The following is a 20,246-nucleotide window of genomic DNA, read 5'->3' on the forward strand; positions in this document are numbered from 1 at the left end:
ATCCCATAGATTCCCAGAACATTATCTCTTTTCTACAGACTCCTATGTTGTCACCAGAATTCATGGACGGCTTATCTCACCAAAACTTGTTGAACACAACGCCACATCTAAGTTCCATGTCGGGAGATCGCAGCAGCTGCACGTTACCAGCTGTTTTACGTCATTTTACACCGACCAGGACTCCCAAGTTCTGTTTAACAAAATTCCAATGATTTGACTGAAAGCTCGGGACCTTGTACAACACGATGGTACGATGAAGTGACGTCATTTGCAGCTTCACACCCCATTGGGCGATGTTTTAACTGCGCTGTTGTGACAAAACACAGTCCAATGGCTGTTTTCGATCCCATTAGAAGTAAGTAAATCTTCATGCAGTGAAACTGATCAGACGCAGGTTGGTATGGGTAATATCATGCCTGGCGAAAGCTGTTGGGAGTATGTATTTAGAATGCACAAACACTTTCATTCTTCAGATTGTGCTTGATAAATAAGCAACGTTTTTCGCCCTAATTTGGACAGACTTTAATTTTAAGCTTAAACATTCCTTAAAAAACGATTGAATTGGATATGGTGTCGTCATAAATAAGTATTAGTTCCATCTCTTTGTAGTCATTTGTGAATTAAAGGTTTGTTGCCATAATTTGCCTTTGAGTATTTATGTTGATCGTATAGAAGGCAGCAATTTGATTTGTCTTGATTATTTCAATTCGTTTCATCTTTGCCATTTCACCACAAAATCAGATTTTTTGCTGTTGTTATTTTGTTTAGAACTGCTAGAGCAATTTGTTTTGGCAAAGCTGTGCGGTGAAGTACAACAAAAACACAAACAAATTTAAGATTGTTACAAACTTCAAACAATTTTCAGTGAGTAGAGAAAGCGGTTTAAGATTACTGAAATCACATTTTAATTATATCGCAGATGAAAATTTCCCCCCTTGAAATCGGATTCTACACGTTGTAATTCGTTTTGTAAATAAACAACACTTTTTCACTAATGTATGTGAGAACGTCGCATCGTCATTAAAAATGCATAGGGGACTCGTTTAGTTGGCGCGTGTGACCACGAACCACAACACTGTTAATATTCATGAGCAAAATCAAACTTTGGTTTTGTAACGTTAATATTTAATGCTAATTTTGGAATAATGTGTCTAACTTTTTAAATCAGGATACCATTTGTGTTTTAGGTACCAGAGAAAACGTCCCGCTAAAGTACTTTGAAAATGAAGATAATATTTGTGACGAAATGCAATTTGTTCTTTAGAAAGTTAGGTTTGAAATAGTGAAAATATTTCCATGGGTATCCGATACATACTTGGATTTACATTTCAGACCATAAGTTTATCATTAGGTACAAATCAAAACATAACTGCCAAAACGTTCATTGCAAACGATTTTACAGTACCTTTAGTTGTCATCAGAAAAAATAACCCCCCAAAACGACGTTTTTCTATACGTAACGTCCGGAAATGGCTTTCGTAGGCATTCCGTTCGGTGTGTGCAGGCTCCAAGTGCAGCTGCAAAGGTAAAATAAAACTTTGCACATGTTTTGCAAGCTTGCTTTGCACCGGTTAAACAGATGTTGAAAGAGGATCAGTTGTTCTTAAGCCCTTTGTCCAACCATTTCTACCATTCGTTTATTGTTTGTGGGAAACCTTGCCTACCATAACTTAGTTTTAAAAGAAGCTAATATCTAGTAATAGGTCACAGAAAAGGTACACAAAAGTAGAAAACTTGATTAAAAACCAACTACCAGAGAGTTTAAATGCATTATATTGCAAACCTTATATTGATAATGACAGCAGCCATTATTGTAACATTTCCGTAACAATGTAATCGCTATATACAAGCTCTCAGGACACTGTAGTTTTAATCAAGCTGTCATATAGTGTTTCAAAGTAGGCAATCTTGAAAAAAAACAAGCTATACACGTGTGGCAGCATGTCGAAAACTACACTTGGGGTCGCTCTTTGCGAACGCCGGATAAGGATAAATTCGTTTGGCGCCAAAACCCAACCCCGCAGGGACCTTTGATCCTTACAGCCACGGACCCGGGAGATTCAAGCTGGCGTGGGAATGTAGGCAAGGGCAGGTGGGTGTTGGGTGGGAAAATCCAGTGCCAACTTACCGCCGACGGTTGGAGGTTTTCACCGGGCGCCTCACGGCCTTTTCGCGTAACGCATGTTAATCCTCTACCTTGTGTTTGTTCTATGCAAAGTCGTCGCGCGTTTTAAAGCGATTTACAATGGATTACACGCGATTTGGATTATTGCGTGTAAAAACAGCGTCACTGCGTGTTGCCGTTTTTGTTATTTGCGAAATCAAGAGAACCGCCCATGTAAATTACGTCGTGGGATTCTTGTGTGAATTGGCCGGTTGAAATAAACAAACGTTTTGATTGACATATTGCCTTCAATTTATTGTGTTTATTCGACACATTGGGTAGTTCAAACGTCAAAGCTATTTCCAACCAAGGTCGTTGCCAAAGTTCAAGGGCAAGTGGTAGAAGGTTCAAGGGCACTAAATTTATTTATAGCGGTGTTGTATTGTCCATTTATAACGCTTATTAGGAAACTAGGTCATAAAATACATCATTAACAAAACAATGGGCTAAAACGTTATTTCACCTTTTACACAGCTTTAACGTTGGGAAGACTTATAAACCTGTCGCAAAAATGTGGAAAATAATATACCATTGTGTTCAAAATAAGATTTTTATGCGAAAAATGCCCTAAAAATTGACCACAAATTGTTGTTTTATACGATGTTTTATATACCTTATTTAAGGATGATTTTTTATGAGGTGGTGAAATAAGCAGAAAATTCGGATTGAGGTCATGGCTATTTGCAATGATGCCAAAACGGAAGTTTTGTAGACGCGGCCGGCACATAGTTCAGCCATTCGGTAAAAAATCAATCAACAATATGTCACATTTCATAGGCGCAAACAATCAAGCGGTAACCTGTCGTCGGAAGGGCGGCCTCCACCTATAAGAGCGTGGGAACATTGTAATCACGGCAGCAAAGGGCAGCTGCAAAATGGATGGGAACCCTCTCTCTATCGCGCCTCGTTTGTTAAGGTTGTTTGTTTTCCAGCGCACGACGGACTTGTTAAAGGGCCGATTTAAGGTGAATCTGCGGTTAGGGGCGAACGCTGTTGATCCGATAGGCCCGTTTTTGTAGCAGCCATAATCTATGCGCTGTAATTCATAACCTCCGCACGCAAGATTGTGTGTCAGATACTTATCCCTGTCTGTCATGCGACTCAGTCATTAGACGTTCAGTCCTAAAAAGATGCAGAAAACAACTCTTGTACTTTGACGTAGCCGGGCGAAGGCAGTAACCTCCCAAAAGTTCAAAAATCTTTTTTGTGTTCTATAACTCTGTGTTCTGAACTAACTTGTATAAAGCCACAACATACTGCCCCAAATATTTTGGCTTATTTGTTGTGGCTACAGCAATGATATTGAAAGTTTATTTTTACTCCAGTAGGTTTATTCCATTAATTAGCGCAGTTTTGGGTTTGCTCCTGGGACCTTTAGGCTAATTCTTCTGAAAAAGTACTTTTTTAAACCGTATTTTATTTTTCGCATGTAAAAATATTTAAAAATGCCAAAATAACACTATACTTACTCAAATAGTTGTGACATACTTGCTTTTCAATGATGATAATAACGACACCTGCAACGAAATGTATTCATTACATACATGGTACAATTGTTCATCGAGTTTTTATGAAATTAACTAAATGAGTGTGGGAGATTTATAAAGAGACTAACGTTCAGCATGACGCACAAACGACTCTTTGATTTCACTTTATCAAACGTAAGATCCAACGATTTTGGCAATATGTTTGATTGTTATAGCGGGGCAACAGCGAGACCTTTGATAAGTGTTTGAAAGTAAAACACACATCAAACACGTTTGGGGCCGCAACCGGCAAAATCTCTATTCCCCTAGCTCCCGTTTCACAGACAGGGACATCCGAAGTCTCGATTAAGCGTTTAAAAGCAGCTGACAACAATTAAACGGTCTAAAACCGGTACTAGTGACGTCACGTGAGTATATTTTGGTGCTGGGACTCTGGGGGCTACGTAAATGTCGTTTTGCGTGGGAAACGGAGCCTCCACCTGCCGCCCTTGGTCTTCGAAGCTCCCCGGAGGCCGATAAAGGCGACGGGAGCGATTTTTTATTGGCGGGAAACAAGACACAACCTTATTGTCTGTAAACGCACGCGCGCGCCCTCTCTGTTGGACAACAAACGGTTGAATGTGATGTCACACAGGCAGATGGCTGACGCGTGGGAACGGCAATTCTAGATTTCACCCGCAAATAACTGAAGCTAAATTACACGCAAATCGGTAATGGCTCCGTTATCACCTGAATAAAACAAAAACACCAGTATATAGTTCATGTTGTGAAAACTAAAACTAACCGATTTCAGTTAACCCTTTTTTCAATTTCGTCCGCAGTTGGCACCACTAAATAAAGACAAAACAAAGTATAATCAGCAAATTTAGCGAAATTAAACAAAAGTTCTAAATATGATCAGTGAATAAGCTAAAAAATCTGTGGAAAACTAATTACAAAACACTTCGCCAAAATAGCATGACTTCAGTGCGAACATTAAGTCAATTTATGGGCTCCTTTGATGGGCATAATTTACACAAGCAAACAAACACTAAAATTGCCGATTTTGATTGAAGAATCGGTAAACGTATGACAACAGTTTACAGACAATCCATTTCAGCCTCAGCGGCGATAAAGGCGCGCTTGTTATGACGCAAAAATGCCGACGGCAGATGTTAGGCGCATGGGAACTTTTTGGTACGGGCGCGATTTCCGCAAATCCAGTACAGTGTTTATTTGGCAAGGAGGCGGACCTTGTAAGACGCCTAAACGCACCGATGTTAATAATTTGGTAATCGTCATCGAAACAAAATCGTTTTATTGGGAGGTGATTTAAATTCGAACCATGGTAAATTCGAACCGATGCATCGGGTTTAAAAATAAATGTTTTTTTTAACCGAAACTTGCTCTAAAAATTGTATTGTCGTCCTTTTAGGTCCACTAACTTAAACTGTAACTTTGATTTATTTAAGATGAACGTAAATTCATAACTGGGATCAGCCCTGAAGCATTCATGAAGGCCAGGGATCACGACACACTCATATATAAATCACAAGCATTTCTATACTTGGTGACCGACGACTTCGACTGGCCTGGCGTACTATGATTTAATTTAGTTACTGACCATAGTTTCAATAAATTAGTTTCGATTTTCGATACGTCATTGCCAATTTGAGTTAGAGCAAAAGGTCAATTTGAGCAAACATATCCAAAACCTTAAGAAATAATGTTGTCTTTCAACGTTTTTTGTAAATCACAAGTTAGCACCATAACCAAGGCGCCGCACGTTGCACAACAGTTAAAAGCCTCTGGTTCATACACAGTCATTGCAGTTGAGTGTATTCGATATTCTGTTAATATGCGGCAATACACTGCTATTACGTTTGTATTGTTGCAGGTGCCGTAAGCGAGTGAGCGGTCACGCAGCAGATGTGAAATCGCGCGGCCATAAACCTGTTAACCTCGCGACCGTTTTACGATAGGAAGTGACCGGTTCCCACAGTATTCTACGGCGCTAATAAACAGCCACGACCCGGCGGCATCATGCTACAGAGCAAAACCGGCCAATTACTGACCGCCTTAAAGGAGATTTACCGATGGTGGTCAGTACTGGAACGAAGTGCACAATGAACCCGTATGACCCCGCGGACACATACTGAGGCTTCAGAGATTTTGACCAAGGGTTGAGGATCAATACCCAGCAGGATTTTAGGTTTAAGCTTTTGTCGCAGCGGGCAATGTGGTTTGATGGATTGGAACTTGACGTGGTGTTACACAAAAGCGTATGACTTTGATTCCTTGCAATGTAGGAATCAAAAGAACATACATCCACGCGGCTTGAAAATACATTGTGAATCCTAATCTCAAACACAAAGTTGGTTTGTGCCACCATGAGTTACTAAACTCGTTTATAGGGATAATAAAACTTGACTGCAGTTATAAGACCTCGTCACCCAATTATTAGTTTCCTTTGTGCAAATCCTTACCCCATTTGAAAGCGTGGCTAATACAATATTAAACAAGGGAATTGCATAAGGCAAGGTTTAAGCGAGTTTAAGAATTTTTCCTTCAGCAGCACTGCAGCACCATTTGTTTGTTTAAAAAAAAACGTCATGTATAATGATTCGGACAAACCGCAAATCCCAGTGACTCGAACTCATTTTAAATTGTGCTTTTAGCCTACACACGTCCAATTGTCTTGTGTGATTTTACAAATCTTACTTCCCATCCTAATTAGCTTCAGTTTGTCTAAAGCACAACCCCCTTTATACACGGTGAATCGAAATCACTTACTTACAGCAACAAGACAAGGCCGAACGCCATTAACGCAAAGCGAAGTTTTCGCAGCCTCGATCTAAAATACACGGACGACTTAATTTCCGACCAATTCCGGTTTTTACATCCCGCCTATCTTTCACCACTTTCCAATTTACTCGGCCCGGTTGGGCTACGCAAGGCGGGTTTATCGACTTGTCGGGCCCCGGGACTGCTAAAATTCTGTCCGTGTTTTTCGACATGCTCAATTAAACGCCTCCCAACAAGTCTGAAGATGGCATTTTCACCCGACAACAGCCGCCTGTCTATTTATTCTGCCTGAGGAGTAACCAAACTTAAGTCTTTTTCGGGAATGTATAGGTTTATTTGCATAACGCCGAGCGTATACGCGAGAGTGTACAAGAGAAGGCACTGTTGGCGAATGTCGTTTGAAAACGCGAACAAGATTACAGCACACGCGTTGTGTATGTACAATACAATAAAACAAGGCGCTAATGGAAGACACACGACAGGACAATGTTCGGAAAGGCTAAAAACGGCACAGGAAGATTCGAAAAAGTGTTTGAAGGGTTAATCTTGGTCGCTGAGATAAATTTGGCCTTACATTTACACAAAACAACATACAATCTAAGGCTTGGACGGTGGTTAATTGATCGCAATCAGGTTTGGCCCTTGGTGAAATACAACTATACAAAATTTACACAACAAAAATCTACATAAAGGCAAATTTGGCCGGTGATACGGCACAAGGCTTTGTCTATAAGGCACATGCGAATGCACGTCATTGTCTACGTCACCGTATGACGTCATGCCACTCCCTGGCAACGGGTTTTGCTCACTCGTGGAGAACGAGCCTCGTTCGCAAATCCCTCTTCGTTCTCGTTCCAACGTCACAGCTATGACGTAAATTTGTGATGACATTGACAAGTCATTGATGATGTAACTGCTCAGTGACGGTGATCAACCAATGCGAGGCGTGGTGCGCATTTCAGTGCACATTGTCTGTAAACAAGAAAACAGAAAGTTAGAAACTTGATATCTTTGTGTATCTTTACTTTAAATCATTTTGCCATTGAACAAGTTTTAACAGTCATAAAAACGAAAAACGGTAACTTACCACGTTTGTAATATCGTGAAACGACATGCTTCTCGCGTTGTTGGCTGCAATTTGCATGCACTGGCGGGCGAAACGCTGCTCGCTGCTATCGTTTGCATTGACTTCGGGCTGCTGTTCGTCGAGCATGCCATGTAACTCATTGATGTAATCCACAGCACGAAGTACAATGTCAAGACTCGTGACTGGCTTCGATTTACATGAAGGGATGACGTCTTTCAATTGACGGTACAAGGTTCTGTTAAAAAAGAAAAGACTGTTATAAATACTGCATTTTCTTTCAATCGCAAAATCAAAGAGAAAACATATGTTAAAAGTAAGGTTACATTTTAAACTGATTACGGTTTTATGCTAGAGTTATAAAACATCAAACCATGGTTTTGAATGCTTACCGTAATTCATTCTTTTCCTTAAGCTTTCGGACATGGCTCGGTGCATTTGAATCCGTCTTCCTTTTGATATTCGATTCGGTAACAGTATTAATGTCTCTGCATCTAAAGTGCTTGTTAAAGTCCTTTGATGGGCTAGCTTTTACCATTTTGACGTTCTGCTTTTGCTTGAAATGCTAGTCGTATTGGTAAACTGTTCAGCTCGATCTGTATCTACCTCAATGCTGCTAGCTAGTTTTATACTGCGTCACCTACTCTCGTTTTCCCTTTTTCTAAGACGATCGATCAATTTTCTCGCTCTCTCCACTTTTTCCTCGCCTCTTGTTACGTCACAAAATCGGCTTTGCGGACGTAATAATCCCAAGAGAATTATGTGACGACGCCGAAGAACAGAGAAATCGCGTATTGGCGTAATCCGCTTTGGTTTTGCTTTTCGCTTTTACAGCCAATTAAAACAGCAACAGTCGTTGTAAATTAGGCGGCCCCTCTTTGTTCTGAGTGGGATCAAAGCGTCGCCAATCAACAGAACATCATGTCGCTACAATGTGATGTTATTACGATGCCGCACTATTATTTGCACAACGTATCACGCGAGGAGGGGCCGCGGTCTCATCAATCGGGTTCGCGTTGTATATTCTGGCAGGTTTGAAGCGTAAAATCCCGAAAGTCATGTAATACCATTGTTTAAATCAAGGTCCGACAAGCCGACAACTCCGCCCTATTGTAAATACTGCTTCAAAGTGTACAAAAAATAATAATAAGTCGACATTAGACGTGTTGGTTGGGGTGACATCAAGTCAAAAGTTGTTTGGATTTGTGAAACAACCAGTCGTTGATGCTTCACCCAAATCAAACCAAACGTTCTAAATATAATACAGATACAACGCAGTAGCACGTACAAATACATGTGATAGTGACAATGCCTTGTTTAACAACGGTATAACTTCAGGGCGTTTGTCCACTATGTATGCCGGCTACTTTTATCGCTATACAATATTTCAACGTCGCACAATACTTTTCGCCACGGTGAGTAATTGGTAACGTTTTTTTTTTCAATATTCTTTCACCAATGAGCTCAACTCAATAATGTAAAATGATTAAAAAATAGAAATGGGCGTTAAATTTGTGACGGCCAAGGTTATATATCTCCTAAACAATACACTAGGAACGGAACTGTTGTCCCGGAAACGTTTACACTGTAGGTTTTACCCAATAGCCGTTATATTTTCCCAGCAGCAGTCGTGTTCTCGCAACAGTGCGACAGGTTTATGGTCTGAGAACGCACGGGAAACGACTATTCACATGGGGTCTAAAACGTTCTGCCCTTCCGCCGGGATCGCTAGTTGCAACTCGTTACGTAATGCAGGTTGTACGGCCTCGTAAAATCTCCCTGGCGTGCAATTACGTCCGCAAGACACGGAAGCAACCGACTGTAAAAGTATTAATCAATAGTTCTACGACAGATAAAAGTTAAAAGGACAGGATTCACGCTACAGTTGCACTTAATATCGATTTCTTAGTGAGTATACCATTGCCAGTGTCCCGTTTGTCCGACTGGGAGTCGCTGAGGCGTTTAAGATTCCATCCGCAATAATCTTTTTATTTGCTCCATCCCTCAGACGCTTTGAATTGAATTAATTCTGCCACTGATAAGGAACTTCCTATTTGTGGCGCTTTGAACGTCCACAATGCTCTAATATTGCGTTAATATTAAAGAGAGTTCCGTCCCACGGCGTAAATAATACAATATAATAAAAAGGTATAGGGGATGTAATAAACAGTTGATTAAGGTTTCGCAATATTGTTGCTCGTTGATAAAAATCCTATTCCAGTTTCAGACTTTTTGCAACAAGACGTCAATTTACGCTATCAGCACTCCAATTAACAAAGTATATTTTTTGCGGCACCTTTTACAAGTAAAATCACAATAAAGGGTTTATAAGCTTTTTGCACACAACCGTATATTGTCACAAAGCACTCAAAAAAGATGATGACCTTGCAAAATCAAAAATTTCGCGGCAAACTGCGACATCTCGTTTGAGAATCGTTGATCAATACGTTTAAAGCGTTTCAAGCAAATACAAAAAACAAATTTGAATGATTTGACACTTACATGTTAAAAAGCCATTTGGTGGAAGGTGCAAAGTTTCACAATCAGATGCCAGACGGTGCAAGCCTTCATTTCCGCATCTCTTGCAGCAAACGAACGGACGAAACGGATGTTTCCAACTAAGATTTCACTTTTCCTGACAAACAAAGTTACATTTTTGTTTACTACGTGCCGACTAATGAAAAGCTACCATACCAAGTACTAAGTGGTTCAACATATTACTTAACACCAAGTTATGCCAAGTAAATGTTGCCTTATTATGGAAATCTAAGTGCAATTTCAGAAAGTTGGTTTTAAGTGTATTTTATCGGTACTTTGGTTAAGCCCTTGATGGTATTTGTTTGAATTATATGTCGCTAAAATTCCTCTTATATGAAGATAGAAATAACTTTGGAATAAGAAGTTTTGACTTTTCAACGTCCATTCATTTTCGGCCACAATTTACCACCCATATAGTTGGGCGGTTTTGTATAATGTTTGACGACCAACAAAGCACAATATTTTAACATAGCAGTCATAACTTTGGGCTGGCGCCTGTGGTTAAAACACAAAAATAACACTCCTGTCTTGGCGCCGCCGTCTAGCAAATGGATTTCTGGTGCTTTGTTGATGCGTTCAAAATATTTTTCTGTTGCAGAGGGAAGATTAGGCCAAAATTCAGGAGAAAGTTGCTGTGTTTTAAAAGATAGCATTAGAGTGCGTTGTGTCAACTGTCAAAACGAAACAGGAGTAATAAGTTTGTCTGTAGCAAAGCATAGGTTTTAATACTGTAAAGTTCCCTTCACATACCATGAACAATTTCCCAGATTTTATAGCAACAGACTGTGCTGTCCCAAACTGGCACAGCTTGTAAATTCAGGCGGTACAAAAGAACCGATCACCCCGCAACAGCACAGCCTGTCTGCGGTTTGGGACACACAAAGCCAAAACAAGCGCCCGAACCTGTAATTAAAACATGATACGCCTATAGTCGAATCGCACAGGTGCTGAAAAAGCGTGAAAGGGCTCGACCTCTGTGACTTATTGCTGTGCCCTCGACATACAATGGCTGGGGCTTTTGAAAGAATTTGAACAACGCCACATATGACGCTATATAATGATACACGTATATTGTGTAGTGTGACTGCCACCCGTGAGAAGACGCTAGCTTGGCGATGGGAGCTATTGTTCCTAGATGAGCCGGGCTTACAACAACCACCAAAAGCTCGTATTTGTAGCACCTGACTGACAATTCCAACACCCAAAATAAGACACAACAAAACACCTGCCAATACAAACAGCAAGAGCATAAATTCGTCGCTTGGTAAAGGTTGAAAATGTAAAGGCAATGGACTTTTTTTATTAACCTTTATCAATAGGTGCTGTTTGTAAGATAGAAAAACATTTATTGACCCAAAAAAGAATGCGCCCAACGTGGGGCTCGAACCCACGACCGTTGGATTAAGAGTCCAACGCTCTACCGACTGAGCTAGCCGGGCGACGTGGGGTAGCAGCTGGAATGCGCATAATGAACCCAAATTTCACCAAGCCAGGACAAATTTGAGTGATTTCGTGTTTAAATTGTAGCGAATTTAAATGGAAACGAAGTTCGAAGTAATGATTTACGATGCCAGCTAAGCCACAGGACAGCATTTGAGCCAGCACAGGGCACAGAACTCGGCTAATTAGATTAAAAAGCTCATCAATCTCGAATTGCTGTGTAAAAGAGCGGCTGGCAAACAACTCAATGAAATCACACCTGGCCTGAGCAGAGCATTTCTTTGCCTCGGCACACCTGTGTTTTTCAAACAATGCGATTTTTTACGACTTGTGACGCGTCAGCAACGCCGGTCAAGTCCGGACACGACAGTTTGAGGCCACATTGGGCACGTATAAACGCCACATCAGTTATTTAAACTAGTACTTCGCCTTATCATTCACATTGTTGAATGTTACGGAATGTTTACGTAGGGTTTGTGTACTTGGTTTTATCATTGATTTTCTGTTGAAGATTTTACCCTAAAGCGTGTTTTAGCAGGCCATGTCCAAGCTTGTTAATGTCCTTTTCAAGATTTTTCAAGGACCACAAAAATACAAAATGATGTAAAACCAATACCAAACATCATATACGGTAGTATGAAACAAAAGTAACTAGATAACTATTGTGAAGAAGTTTGTTCATTTCTAAAACTAGAAAAGAACCAAGTAAATGTCCAAAAAGGTAAAAATAAGCCATTTAGATGTTTCTTTGTTCCCTTGTTTATCGTGCACCGTACTACGCGCATTCAGTGATATTTACCCTGATGAAGGCGACCTGTATAGGACGCCGAAACGTCGGTGAAAACATACAATTGCCAAAAGAACATTATAAAGTTAAAGTCATTTAGATGTTCAGAATTTGGAAACAGCTACTTTCTTCTAAGAATTTGTTTTCGAAAAGTTTGCGCTAATGTATTTCAATAAAGATAGTAGATTTTTACCGAAACTCTCAAAACAAACAATATTAATATAGGTACAACAGGCATAAAAAGTCCCGTTTAGGTATAACAAAAACCTACAATGAACATGAACCTGCGGTGGCCAGTGCACCTGCGTTGCTGCAGCCAGACATACATGTCTAGCAATGCGAGCTGAAGCCATATTTCTTTCACTGGCGTTTCGCGTATCCAGCGCGGAATGTTATTGTCAGCGAGCTTTGATTCGGTCACAGCATTTACGTCGCCGTTACAAGTCCACACGCACCTGCCCGACTCATATTCATATACACAAGCTGTCACACTTAACGGGATTTCAATGGGACGAGATGCACCTGCGACTCCGGATTAAAATCGTTTAATTAATTACGCGACAATGACCCACACAATGGCAATTTCATGGTGGTTTTGTGCGCTATTAGTTGCTGAGTTTTGGTAAAGAAACACACCCTTCTGTACGACCGTTAGGGTGTAGCTAAAATTCTGACGCATATCACGATTATAAGGTTACTTTTAAAGGTAACTGTTTTAGTTTGGGAGAAAAAAAATCAGGGCAGCAAGTGATAGCATGTTAAATATGTGTACTTAAATGGGGTTGTTAAGGGTTCCATTGGCGCCTATAGCGTGAAACAACGTCATAATAAGTGGGTAATTGGGTGTTTTGTTTGAAGATTATTTGCGGTCGTATAAGCTTGCACCAAACGCGGGTCACCACCTGCAAGCGGCGAGTTTGAGAAGGGCGAGATGTAATTCCAGCTGCTCAGGTGAAACCGGGCCTTTGAAATTATGTCACTGCTATGATAAATGCATTGCACGATGTGAGAATTTAAAACAATAGGCCTGCAATGTACTAAAGGTCATTTTACTCTTCGAAAGTAGTTTCTTGCTTGAAGAAATCGTCTTCTTTAACAGTTTTTTTTTCAAGCAGGCTTAAAGATTATACAGACCATTTTTGGGGGGTAGGCTAGGCCTAAATCAGTAGACTAAAATTTTAAAAAAATCGATATTAATAGACACAAACATAATTTGCATCTTTGAAAATATTGATTCAGGTTTTTAGGCATTTCAGGAAATAAATTCATTTAAAACCGCTTTGCACTGCTAAGCACGAAACAGTTGCGTAAGATTACCAAAAATCTGCCATAGTGTAATGCACACGCTTTATTAGCATGTTTTGCGCAATAAATGTTTCAAAACCGACCGACAATCCGCAAACAAGGGTGCGGGGTGTTTGCAAAGCCAATTAAACGGCGTTCTTAACAAGTCGAGCCGTACCCAGCCCGGGCAAAGTTTGGAACAAACCAACGCCAGACATCGCGGCGCCAGAGCACCTGGGCATACACACTGGTGAAACCCAGCGTCACCACGTGACCACAGTGTATGCCTCGCATTGTGTAGTTCTCACAGCTGAGCCTGCACGAATCGCTTTGTGGTGGTGGATTGCGTTGATCCAATAAACCGCCTACTCTTGAAGTGTACGGTCACAGCAAATTTCCGACGTATTTACTAGAGAATTTTCTTCACAAATTTGCTGCTTACTGGGTTGAGTTGAGTTTATTATGTAAGAACCCATAGGGACTGCACTACAACAATCACCATACCGGAAATAACTGCGCAACGTTAAAACGGTTTGAAGCGCAAAATTGGTTGAGTATGGCTAAATGCGATGCAGCTACATCGTGTTATAGAGCGTTATGTGCCGGGGAGCTCACTAGAAAGTGATTGTGGCGCATTATAAGTAAGCTCGAATGCCATGGATTCGTCAAACACGGCTTTCAAATTTAAGATTCCATGGTTGTAGGCTTGTAGCAATTTCCCGGTGGCATAGTTTCGAACGGTTGCCCAGTTCCCATAAAATCCATGGCTATGTTCGATCGATGCGTTTTCCGGCAACTAAAATCTCATTAGGGACAAGAAACATCCGAATCAAACAAACGGCCTCGTTACCAAGGTTTGTTTTTTTGAAGTCTGTCGCTCCCTTGGGGACAAACTTCCTCAAAACCGGAACAAAAGCCTCGACGGAAGCACACAATACGACAAAAAATGCGTCACGCTCGAACGTCGGCTCATTGGACTTATACTTACGGCCCAACGAGTCCGTATCTACACAACAACATAGATGGGTCAAGGATTTGGGACCACCAACTAAGCATGGCTTAACTAAAGATTGTAATTCAAGGGACCTGCTTGTGTGAGGTCCCGTGGGCTACAGTTGATGGGACCCACCTGCCAACACTGTTTCATCACTAAGGGGGGTAAATACGACTCCCCACACCCCGCATTTGTGTTTAGTTCTGCCACGAAAACCAGAACAAAACAGGAAAATTGTATTTTTGGATTGCAAGAAGTATTTTTGATTTGCTTTAAACTTTATTTAATCTTTTCCTCTATTTATTTTGTATTAATGTACCTATATTTACACAGGTACAGTGAAAAGGTATCATAAATGTATTCACTTTACACAAAATCTCTGGTAGTATTGTATTGATTAAATTTCTTTTAGTGATACTGTAAATGTCAATCTTACTTTAAGAAGCATAAATATTCACGAGCGACGAAAATATGCAAGTAGTGGTGACAATACCCTAAAACTTTGGAGCGAAATTGATAAAAATAGGAAAGGTTAACCGGGCAAAGAAATTTGGGGTGAAAACGGAGCTCGTAATAGGCCCAATACTTCGGTGGCAACGAGAGAAACGAGGCTAGGCTTAATCAGAGCAGACTGACTGGCGCCGATCCGCACCTGTACCTGCGCTCGTTAAACACAAGACGAGCAAAACGATCGTTCCGAAGGGAAATACCCCGGTTTGGATGTCAAAATTTCCGAATTCATGTAGCGCCGAAGAAACATGTACACCGTAATAGGCTATACGACATATACTATAAATAAATCCATATATTTAGTTTGGCCGAAGGCGTAGCGATATCTTCAATAAACAAAGTGCTTTGCATAGAAGTTATGTGTGTAAAATTACCATAGAATTGAAGAGGATGTGTTTTGCGTGGTTCAGACAAAGACAATAAACAACACAGCATGTATTTGGTTATTGACGTGAGAACTGAACGGATTTTAGGATTTCCAGGGCTCGAGTAATCAATGATACAAAACCTAATAATAAGCAAAGTTAGGGTTTAACACAAAGCCGTTTCACAGGCCAGTAACTCTCGCAGCGTAATTAAGCGACGCCCCTTAGCGCAACGCCCTGCTCTACAATTAAAAGGCTAAACGGATTACAGGATTATCACAGTGTTCATCAGCGCATATATTGATCGCCTAAAATCGTGCAAATATTCTTCCCGCATCCGGAAGAGAAACGGCTTTATTTCGCAGGGTAAATTCTAAATTACAATACTACGGGTGTTGATAGGCCACAATAAATGAGTCGACTGTTTCGCATCACACAGCTGTGCGGTGTAACCTAGACCCGGTGTTCGTTAGTGTTGCCACTGTGGTGCACACCTGCATCGTCAAAGCCGTCACTGAGTAACATCTCAATTCGTGTAGCGTGCCATGCTATTTTGGTCCTTGTACGACAATTAATTGCGTTCAAAGATCCCAGATGCCAAATCGGCCATATTACCAGCTTTCCTTATAGGGCTTATAGGCTGTATTGCTTTCCGGTTGGAGAAAAGTGATTTGTTGATTACTGTTGGGCATTGCGGTAAGGTTTGGCCATTAAGTGGACAATTAACATCTGTTTTCTGAGGAGTTTACTAATCATCAAGTAGCTTTTATCGCAATAATTCAAATGCGGTTGTAATTCAATTTCCAATCATCATAACCCTCGCTATGAGTTCAACCACAGAACAAGTCTTTGTGCAAATAAATAGGCGATTAACTTTTAATAGTTTGATTGGGAAAAACAACTGTTGAAAATTTCAAATGTTGACCAATAAAATGGATATGAATCAATGTAACAATTTGAAACGATGTACATAAACAATTTAAGTAGTCAGTATGACAAATCGTTAATCTCAAGGATGTGTTAAACGTTATACAAAACAGGTATATATATATATATGGTTTCGGCATCGGTCAGAGTGGTGATGTCTGATTTGCTGTGATGGACAAGTGGAAGAGCTCAAGACAAATAAATACACGTGCACCAATAACATGATTTCCTGCTTAATCAAGACACTTTTACTCGATCTTGCTTGGAAGCGACACGATATAGGTTATTGATGGCGCGATTTTCTTGTAACTTTGAAGCCCTAGGTTTTGTTTGGACTCGTTTAGGACAAAACGTGGTTGAATAACTGCGGTAACTGAAAATGCAGATGGAAATCAGATAACGTACTTTGAATTTTTAATATTTAACCTTACATGTCTTAGACACTACATCTGCTTTTAGTATATCTCTTTATTTCTTTAGTAATATATATAAGTTGACTTTACAAAAAAGATTCAAAATAATCAAAGATTCAAAATACACGCGTTGTTGTTATGCCGAGAATACTCTTTCGAGATGTAATAAAACGAAACTATTACTCAAACATTTATTGGCTTGGATTTTCGTAATATATTTGTCCAGGAAAGCAATTCGTGCACGAAAAATATGTTTGCATCAAACATTTTGACAACACCTTATTCCAACATAATAAACAAGTACATCCGTTTTTGTGTTCATAGAAAAGTATTTATCGCCGGAATAGGGGCTACAATAAACATACAGATGTCAAATAGCTAACCATATTTTCCGCACCTAACCTATTGAACCCTAGAACGCGAAGTCGTTTTGAACACTCAAAACCGCGAACAACACGCCCGAATGTGTGAAATCAGGTGGATAGAGTTGACACAAGCCGTTCGGGTGCAATAAGTGGTTGCGAAATTTGGCCGTTGAAATTTAGGCGTCCTCGGTGGAATGCACACAGATCTGTGTTTGTGCACGTGTCCAAACGATCCGGTCGACGTAAAGCCAACTGAAGAGAAATGCGCAGACAATATGTTTTTGGCAACCGCACCGCCCGTGCAAATGAAACCTTGTTCATGTGAAGAAATAAAAAGGTGTTTGATAACCTCTTTGAAGAAAGTACAGACCAACGTTAACAAACAAATTTTGAAGGAGAAACTGTCCAAAATAACCTTTTGGGGTAATGGTTTGGTTGTAGATGTATAATATAGGCTAAAAACGGATAAATGCCAATATACCTTGATTTAGAGGTATAAAATCGGCAAGAACCATGTGCATGAAAATAACCGTGAATTTTGGATCATTTTACAAGCAAATGCCGTAAGCAACAAGATCATGACGTGATCTGACGTCACAGGTAAACAGTCATAATCTTTTATCGTAAATTTAACGTTTAAACACTTAAACTTCGCAAGTAAAAAACTGAACAAAACAACATTGGACGTTTCAAAAACAAGTACATAAGCGCTATATCATGAAGCGCCAGGCGTGTTTAAGCAGGCTTCTTGATCTCTTTGGTCAACAACAGTGACAACAGTTCGGGTGCGGGCTGAGCAAACTCACTGGCAGCTGCTGTCAAGTTTGTGCAGCTGAAGGCATATGCGAGCATCAAAGATCACAAAACAAACAGACTGCATGCAGTAACAGTGGCCTAACGTTTGTACAGCGGCAAGCTTCTGTTGGCATTGAGCCGACGACCCAAACGCGTTGACGCAATAGACGTCAAGCAGCGACAATCGATCGCAGCGCAAAGAGAAGACCCGTGAATTTGTCATGAAAGATTTGAAATATTTACAGCGAAACGCCTTAAAACGTTGATATAAGTCTTTCGGTATTTGGCAGGTGATTTCTTACATTACTATTTCAAGGCTATATGAGCAATGTTCGGACCCAACAACTTACAAACCGTACAATTTCGCCAAGTAAAAAATCAAACCTAAACAATGTAACAAAAACAAATTGATAAAAACATACGAAATATACTTTTGCAATGTAATTTTGTCAAACACTGCTGATTTATTTTTTATGACGCAGCCAGTGATTATATGTACCGTATTTTTGTCATAACCACAAAAAACAAGTTAGTTTGCCACATAAAGAAATGCCACAAGGGAAGTGTAAAAAGTAAAGTCGTCTATAGCCCATATAAGGACACCAGTACAGTTCCTTACAATAAAACATTCCCTTGTGCATCCAGAAAAGACCGTATCGGATATTGCTTTCACTCGAAACGGAAAACGGTAAATCCGTAATCTCAAGAGCATCGAAATATCACGACATTCACGCAATTAAAATCCCTCTTAGCCCAAAGGCTCGCATCATGTAAACACGGTTAATGCTGAAAATCTGTTCTTAGGGTGCTAAAAAGGCGATAACCAGTATCTCTATGTCCCAGCATGAGGGCAAATCGCTTATCAATGACGGCCTGTGGTTTAATGGAGAAAAGTAACATACACCTGTGTGGTAAATCATGAGACGTTATATTCAGAAAGCGGTCGTATAACCCACTCGCGTTGCGAAATTTCCAAGCCCGCACCACAGACCAACAGTGAGTCATAGTACGGGATAAGAAATGTACAAGCTCCGTTATTTATGAGAGCGCAAATGCACACCTGAAAGTTCTTCATCAAAAGGATTAAGTACTTCGAAATGCACAGAACAGGGCTTTGATTCGACGTTGTTGTATTTATACTAATCTGGATTAAGGCATTCTAAACTCTTTTTCTGTTGGTTTGAGTTTCAGAGATCAAAGGCTAATGTTAAGATTGATACATTGACTGCACTAACATTAAGACAGCGAGATGAATTTTTTGTGGGTTTGTCGTCACGTTTTTCCCATTGTATTTGTATCCACACAACATTTAAGCGGAAAATTAATACGGCCTCTTGACGCAGTAATACCACAAACTTTAAAAACGACAAATATTACGTGAAATATGATGCAAATGTAGGCACTAAATATAAGCTTAGAGTTAGAATGCGTATTCGCGGCCAGATAAAAGAATAGAGTTAAAGGTTACCTACGTATATTGTGTTTTTGAGGTTTTTATAATTAAGTGTCAACGAGTAATGGATAAAGACTGCGAAAATCGCAATCATAAGTCGCACTGACAATAATAAGATAAAAAATCACGTCAAAAAATGATTAAAAAAGTTCGTGTTTCCAAACAAAATTCAAGACATTTGCCATAAGATAAAACAGGCTTATATAAACCCCAGTCAGACAACAAAACTCAAAAAAACACGCCATTACTCTTTAGTAATCCCCATATAGCGGCAACAATTGATCAACAACGCAACTACCCTTATGACGTAACAGAGGGGATACGTCATCTTTAGCTGGAAATCCGCCGCTAGTTGTTTGTGAAAAATCGTGGAAACTTGGTACATTGGGGAGCACTAAGCATGAACGGCACATACGCAGTGACTAAGAAATTTCATAATAGGCGCACCTGCTGACCCGCGTAAGTTGTTGTTGCCCAACAAGGGATTTGATTTGAGCTATTCATGGACATATGTGATGCGCCCTTTGCGGAATTCGGGGGTTTCATCAGTGAACAGGTCATGCACGGTTGAATGTAACTAATGTTGGAACGCTATTGGAAAGACACCATAGCTTATCATAGAGTATATCGTTTTCCCAGATTTATTATCTGTATTTTGTACTTAAATTTGTTTTACAATTATTATTAAACGAGCCAAGTTATTTATCGAAGTTGCATTAACTTTTGGTTTCGTAATTTTAAAGAGCATTTTGTGACGAAAGTTTTTTTGACAGCAAGAAGTGCAAAAGTTGGCGCTACATATGCACGGACAATCATTTACAAAAAAATTTTCTGCTGCTCAGGTGTTGGTGAAGGA

General features: G+C 40.1%; 1 protein-coding gene, 1 long non-coding RNA gene and 1 other non-coding gene across 3 annotated transcripts; all 3 read right to left on the minus strand.

Annotated features, from left to right (window-relative positions):
* Nucleotides 1–1,211: 1,211 nt before the first annotated feature.
* Nucleotides 1,212–12,915, minus strand: LOC145230085 (uncharacterized). Its single transcript, XR_013860550.1, has 3 exons — nucleotides 10,022–12,915; nucleotides 3,634–3,681; nucleotides 1,212–1,517 (listed from the first exon to the last, which is right to left on the minus strand). It is a non-coding gene; the product is annotated as an uncharacterized LOC145230085 (long non-coding RNA).
* Nucleotides 6,746–8,163, minus strand: LOC145230084 (uncharacterized). The gene is made up of 3 exons (XM_080095462.1): nucleotides 7,912–8,163; nucleotides 7,523–7,757; nucleotides 6,746–7,407 (listed from the first exon to the last, which is right to left on the minus strand). Exons 1-3 carry the CDS (start codon nucleotides 8,055–8,057, stop codon nucleotides 7,366–7,368), a joined length of 423 nt encoding a protein of 140 aa, XP_079951588.1. The 5' UTR covers nucleotides 8,058–8,163; the 3' UTR covers nucleotides 6,746–7,365.
* Trnak-cuu (transfer RNA lysine (anticodon CUU)) lies at nucleotides 11,424–11,496 on the minus strand. The gene has a single exon. It is a non-coding gene; the product is annotated as a tRNA-Lys (tRNA).
* Nucleotides 12,916–20,246: the final 7,331 nt, after the last annotated feature.

Source organism: Phallusia mammillata, chromosome 5 (assembly GCF_965637545.1).
Source record: "Phallusia mammillata chromosome 5, kaPhaMamm4.hap1.1, whole genome shotgun sequence".
NCBI lineage: Eukaryota > Metazoa > Chordata > Ascidiacea > Phlebobranchia > Ascidiidae > Phallusia > Phallusia mammillata.

Coding starts and splice junctions, on each gene's coding strand:
- LOC145230084 (XM_080095462.1), bottom strand. CDS start 8,057: ATGGTAAAAGCTAGCCCATCAAAGGACTTTAACAAGCACTTTAGATGC. Junction 7,758..7,911: donor AAGGAAAAGAATGAATTACG/GTAAGCATTCAA, acceptor CTTTTTTAACAG/AACCTTGTACCGTCAATTGA. Junction 7,408..7,522: donor TTCACGATATTACAAACGTG/GTAAGTTACCGT, acceptor TCTTGTTTACAG/ACAATGTGCACTGAAATGCG.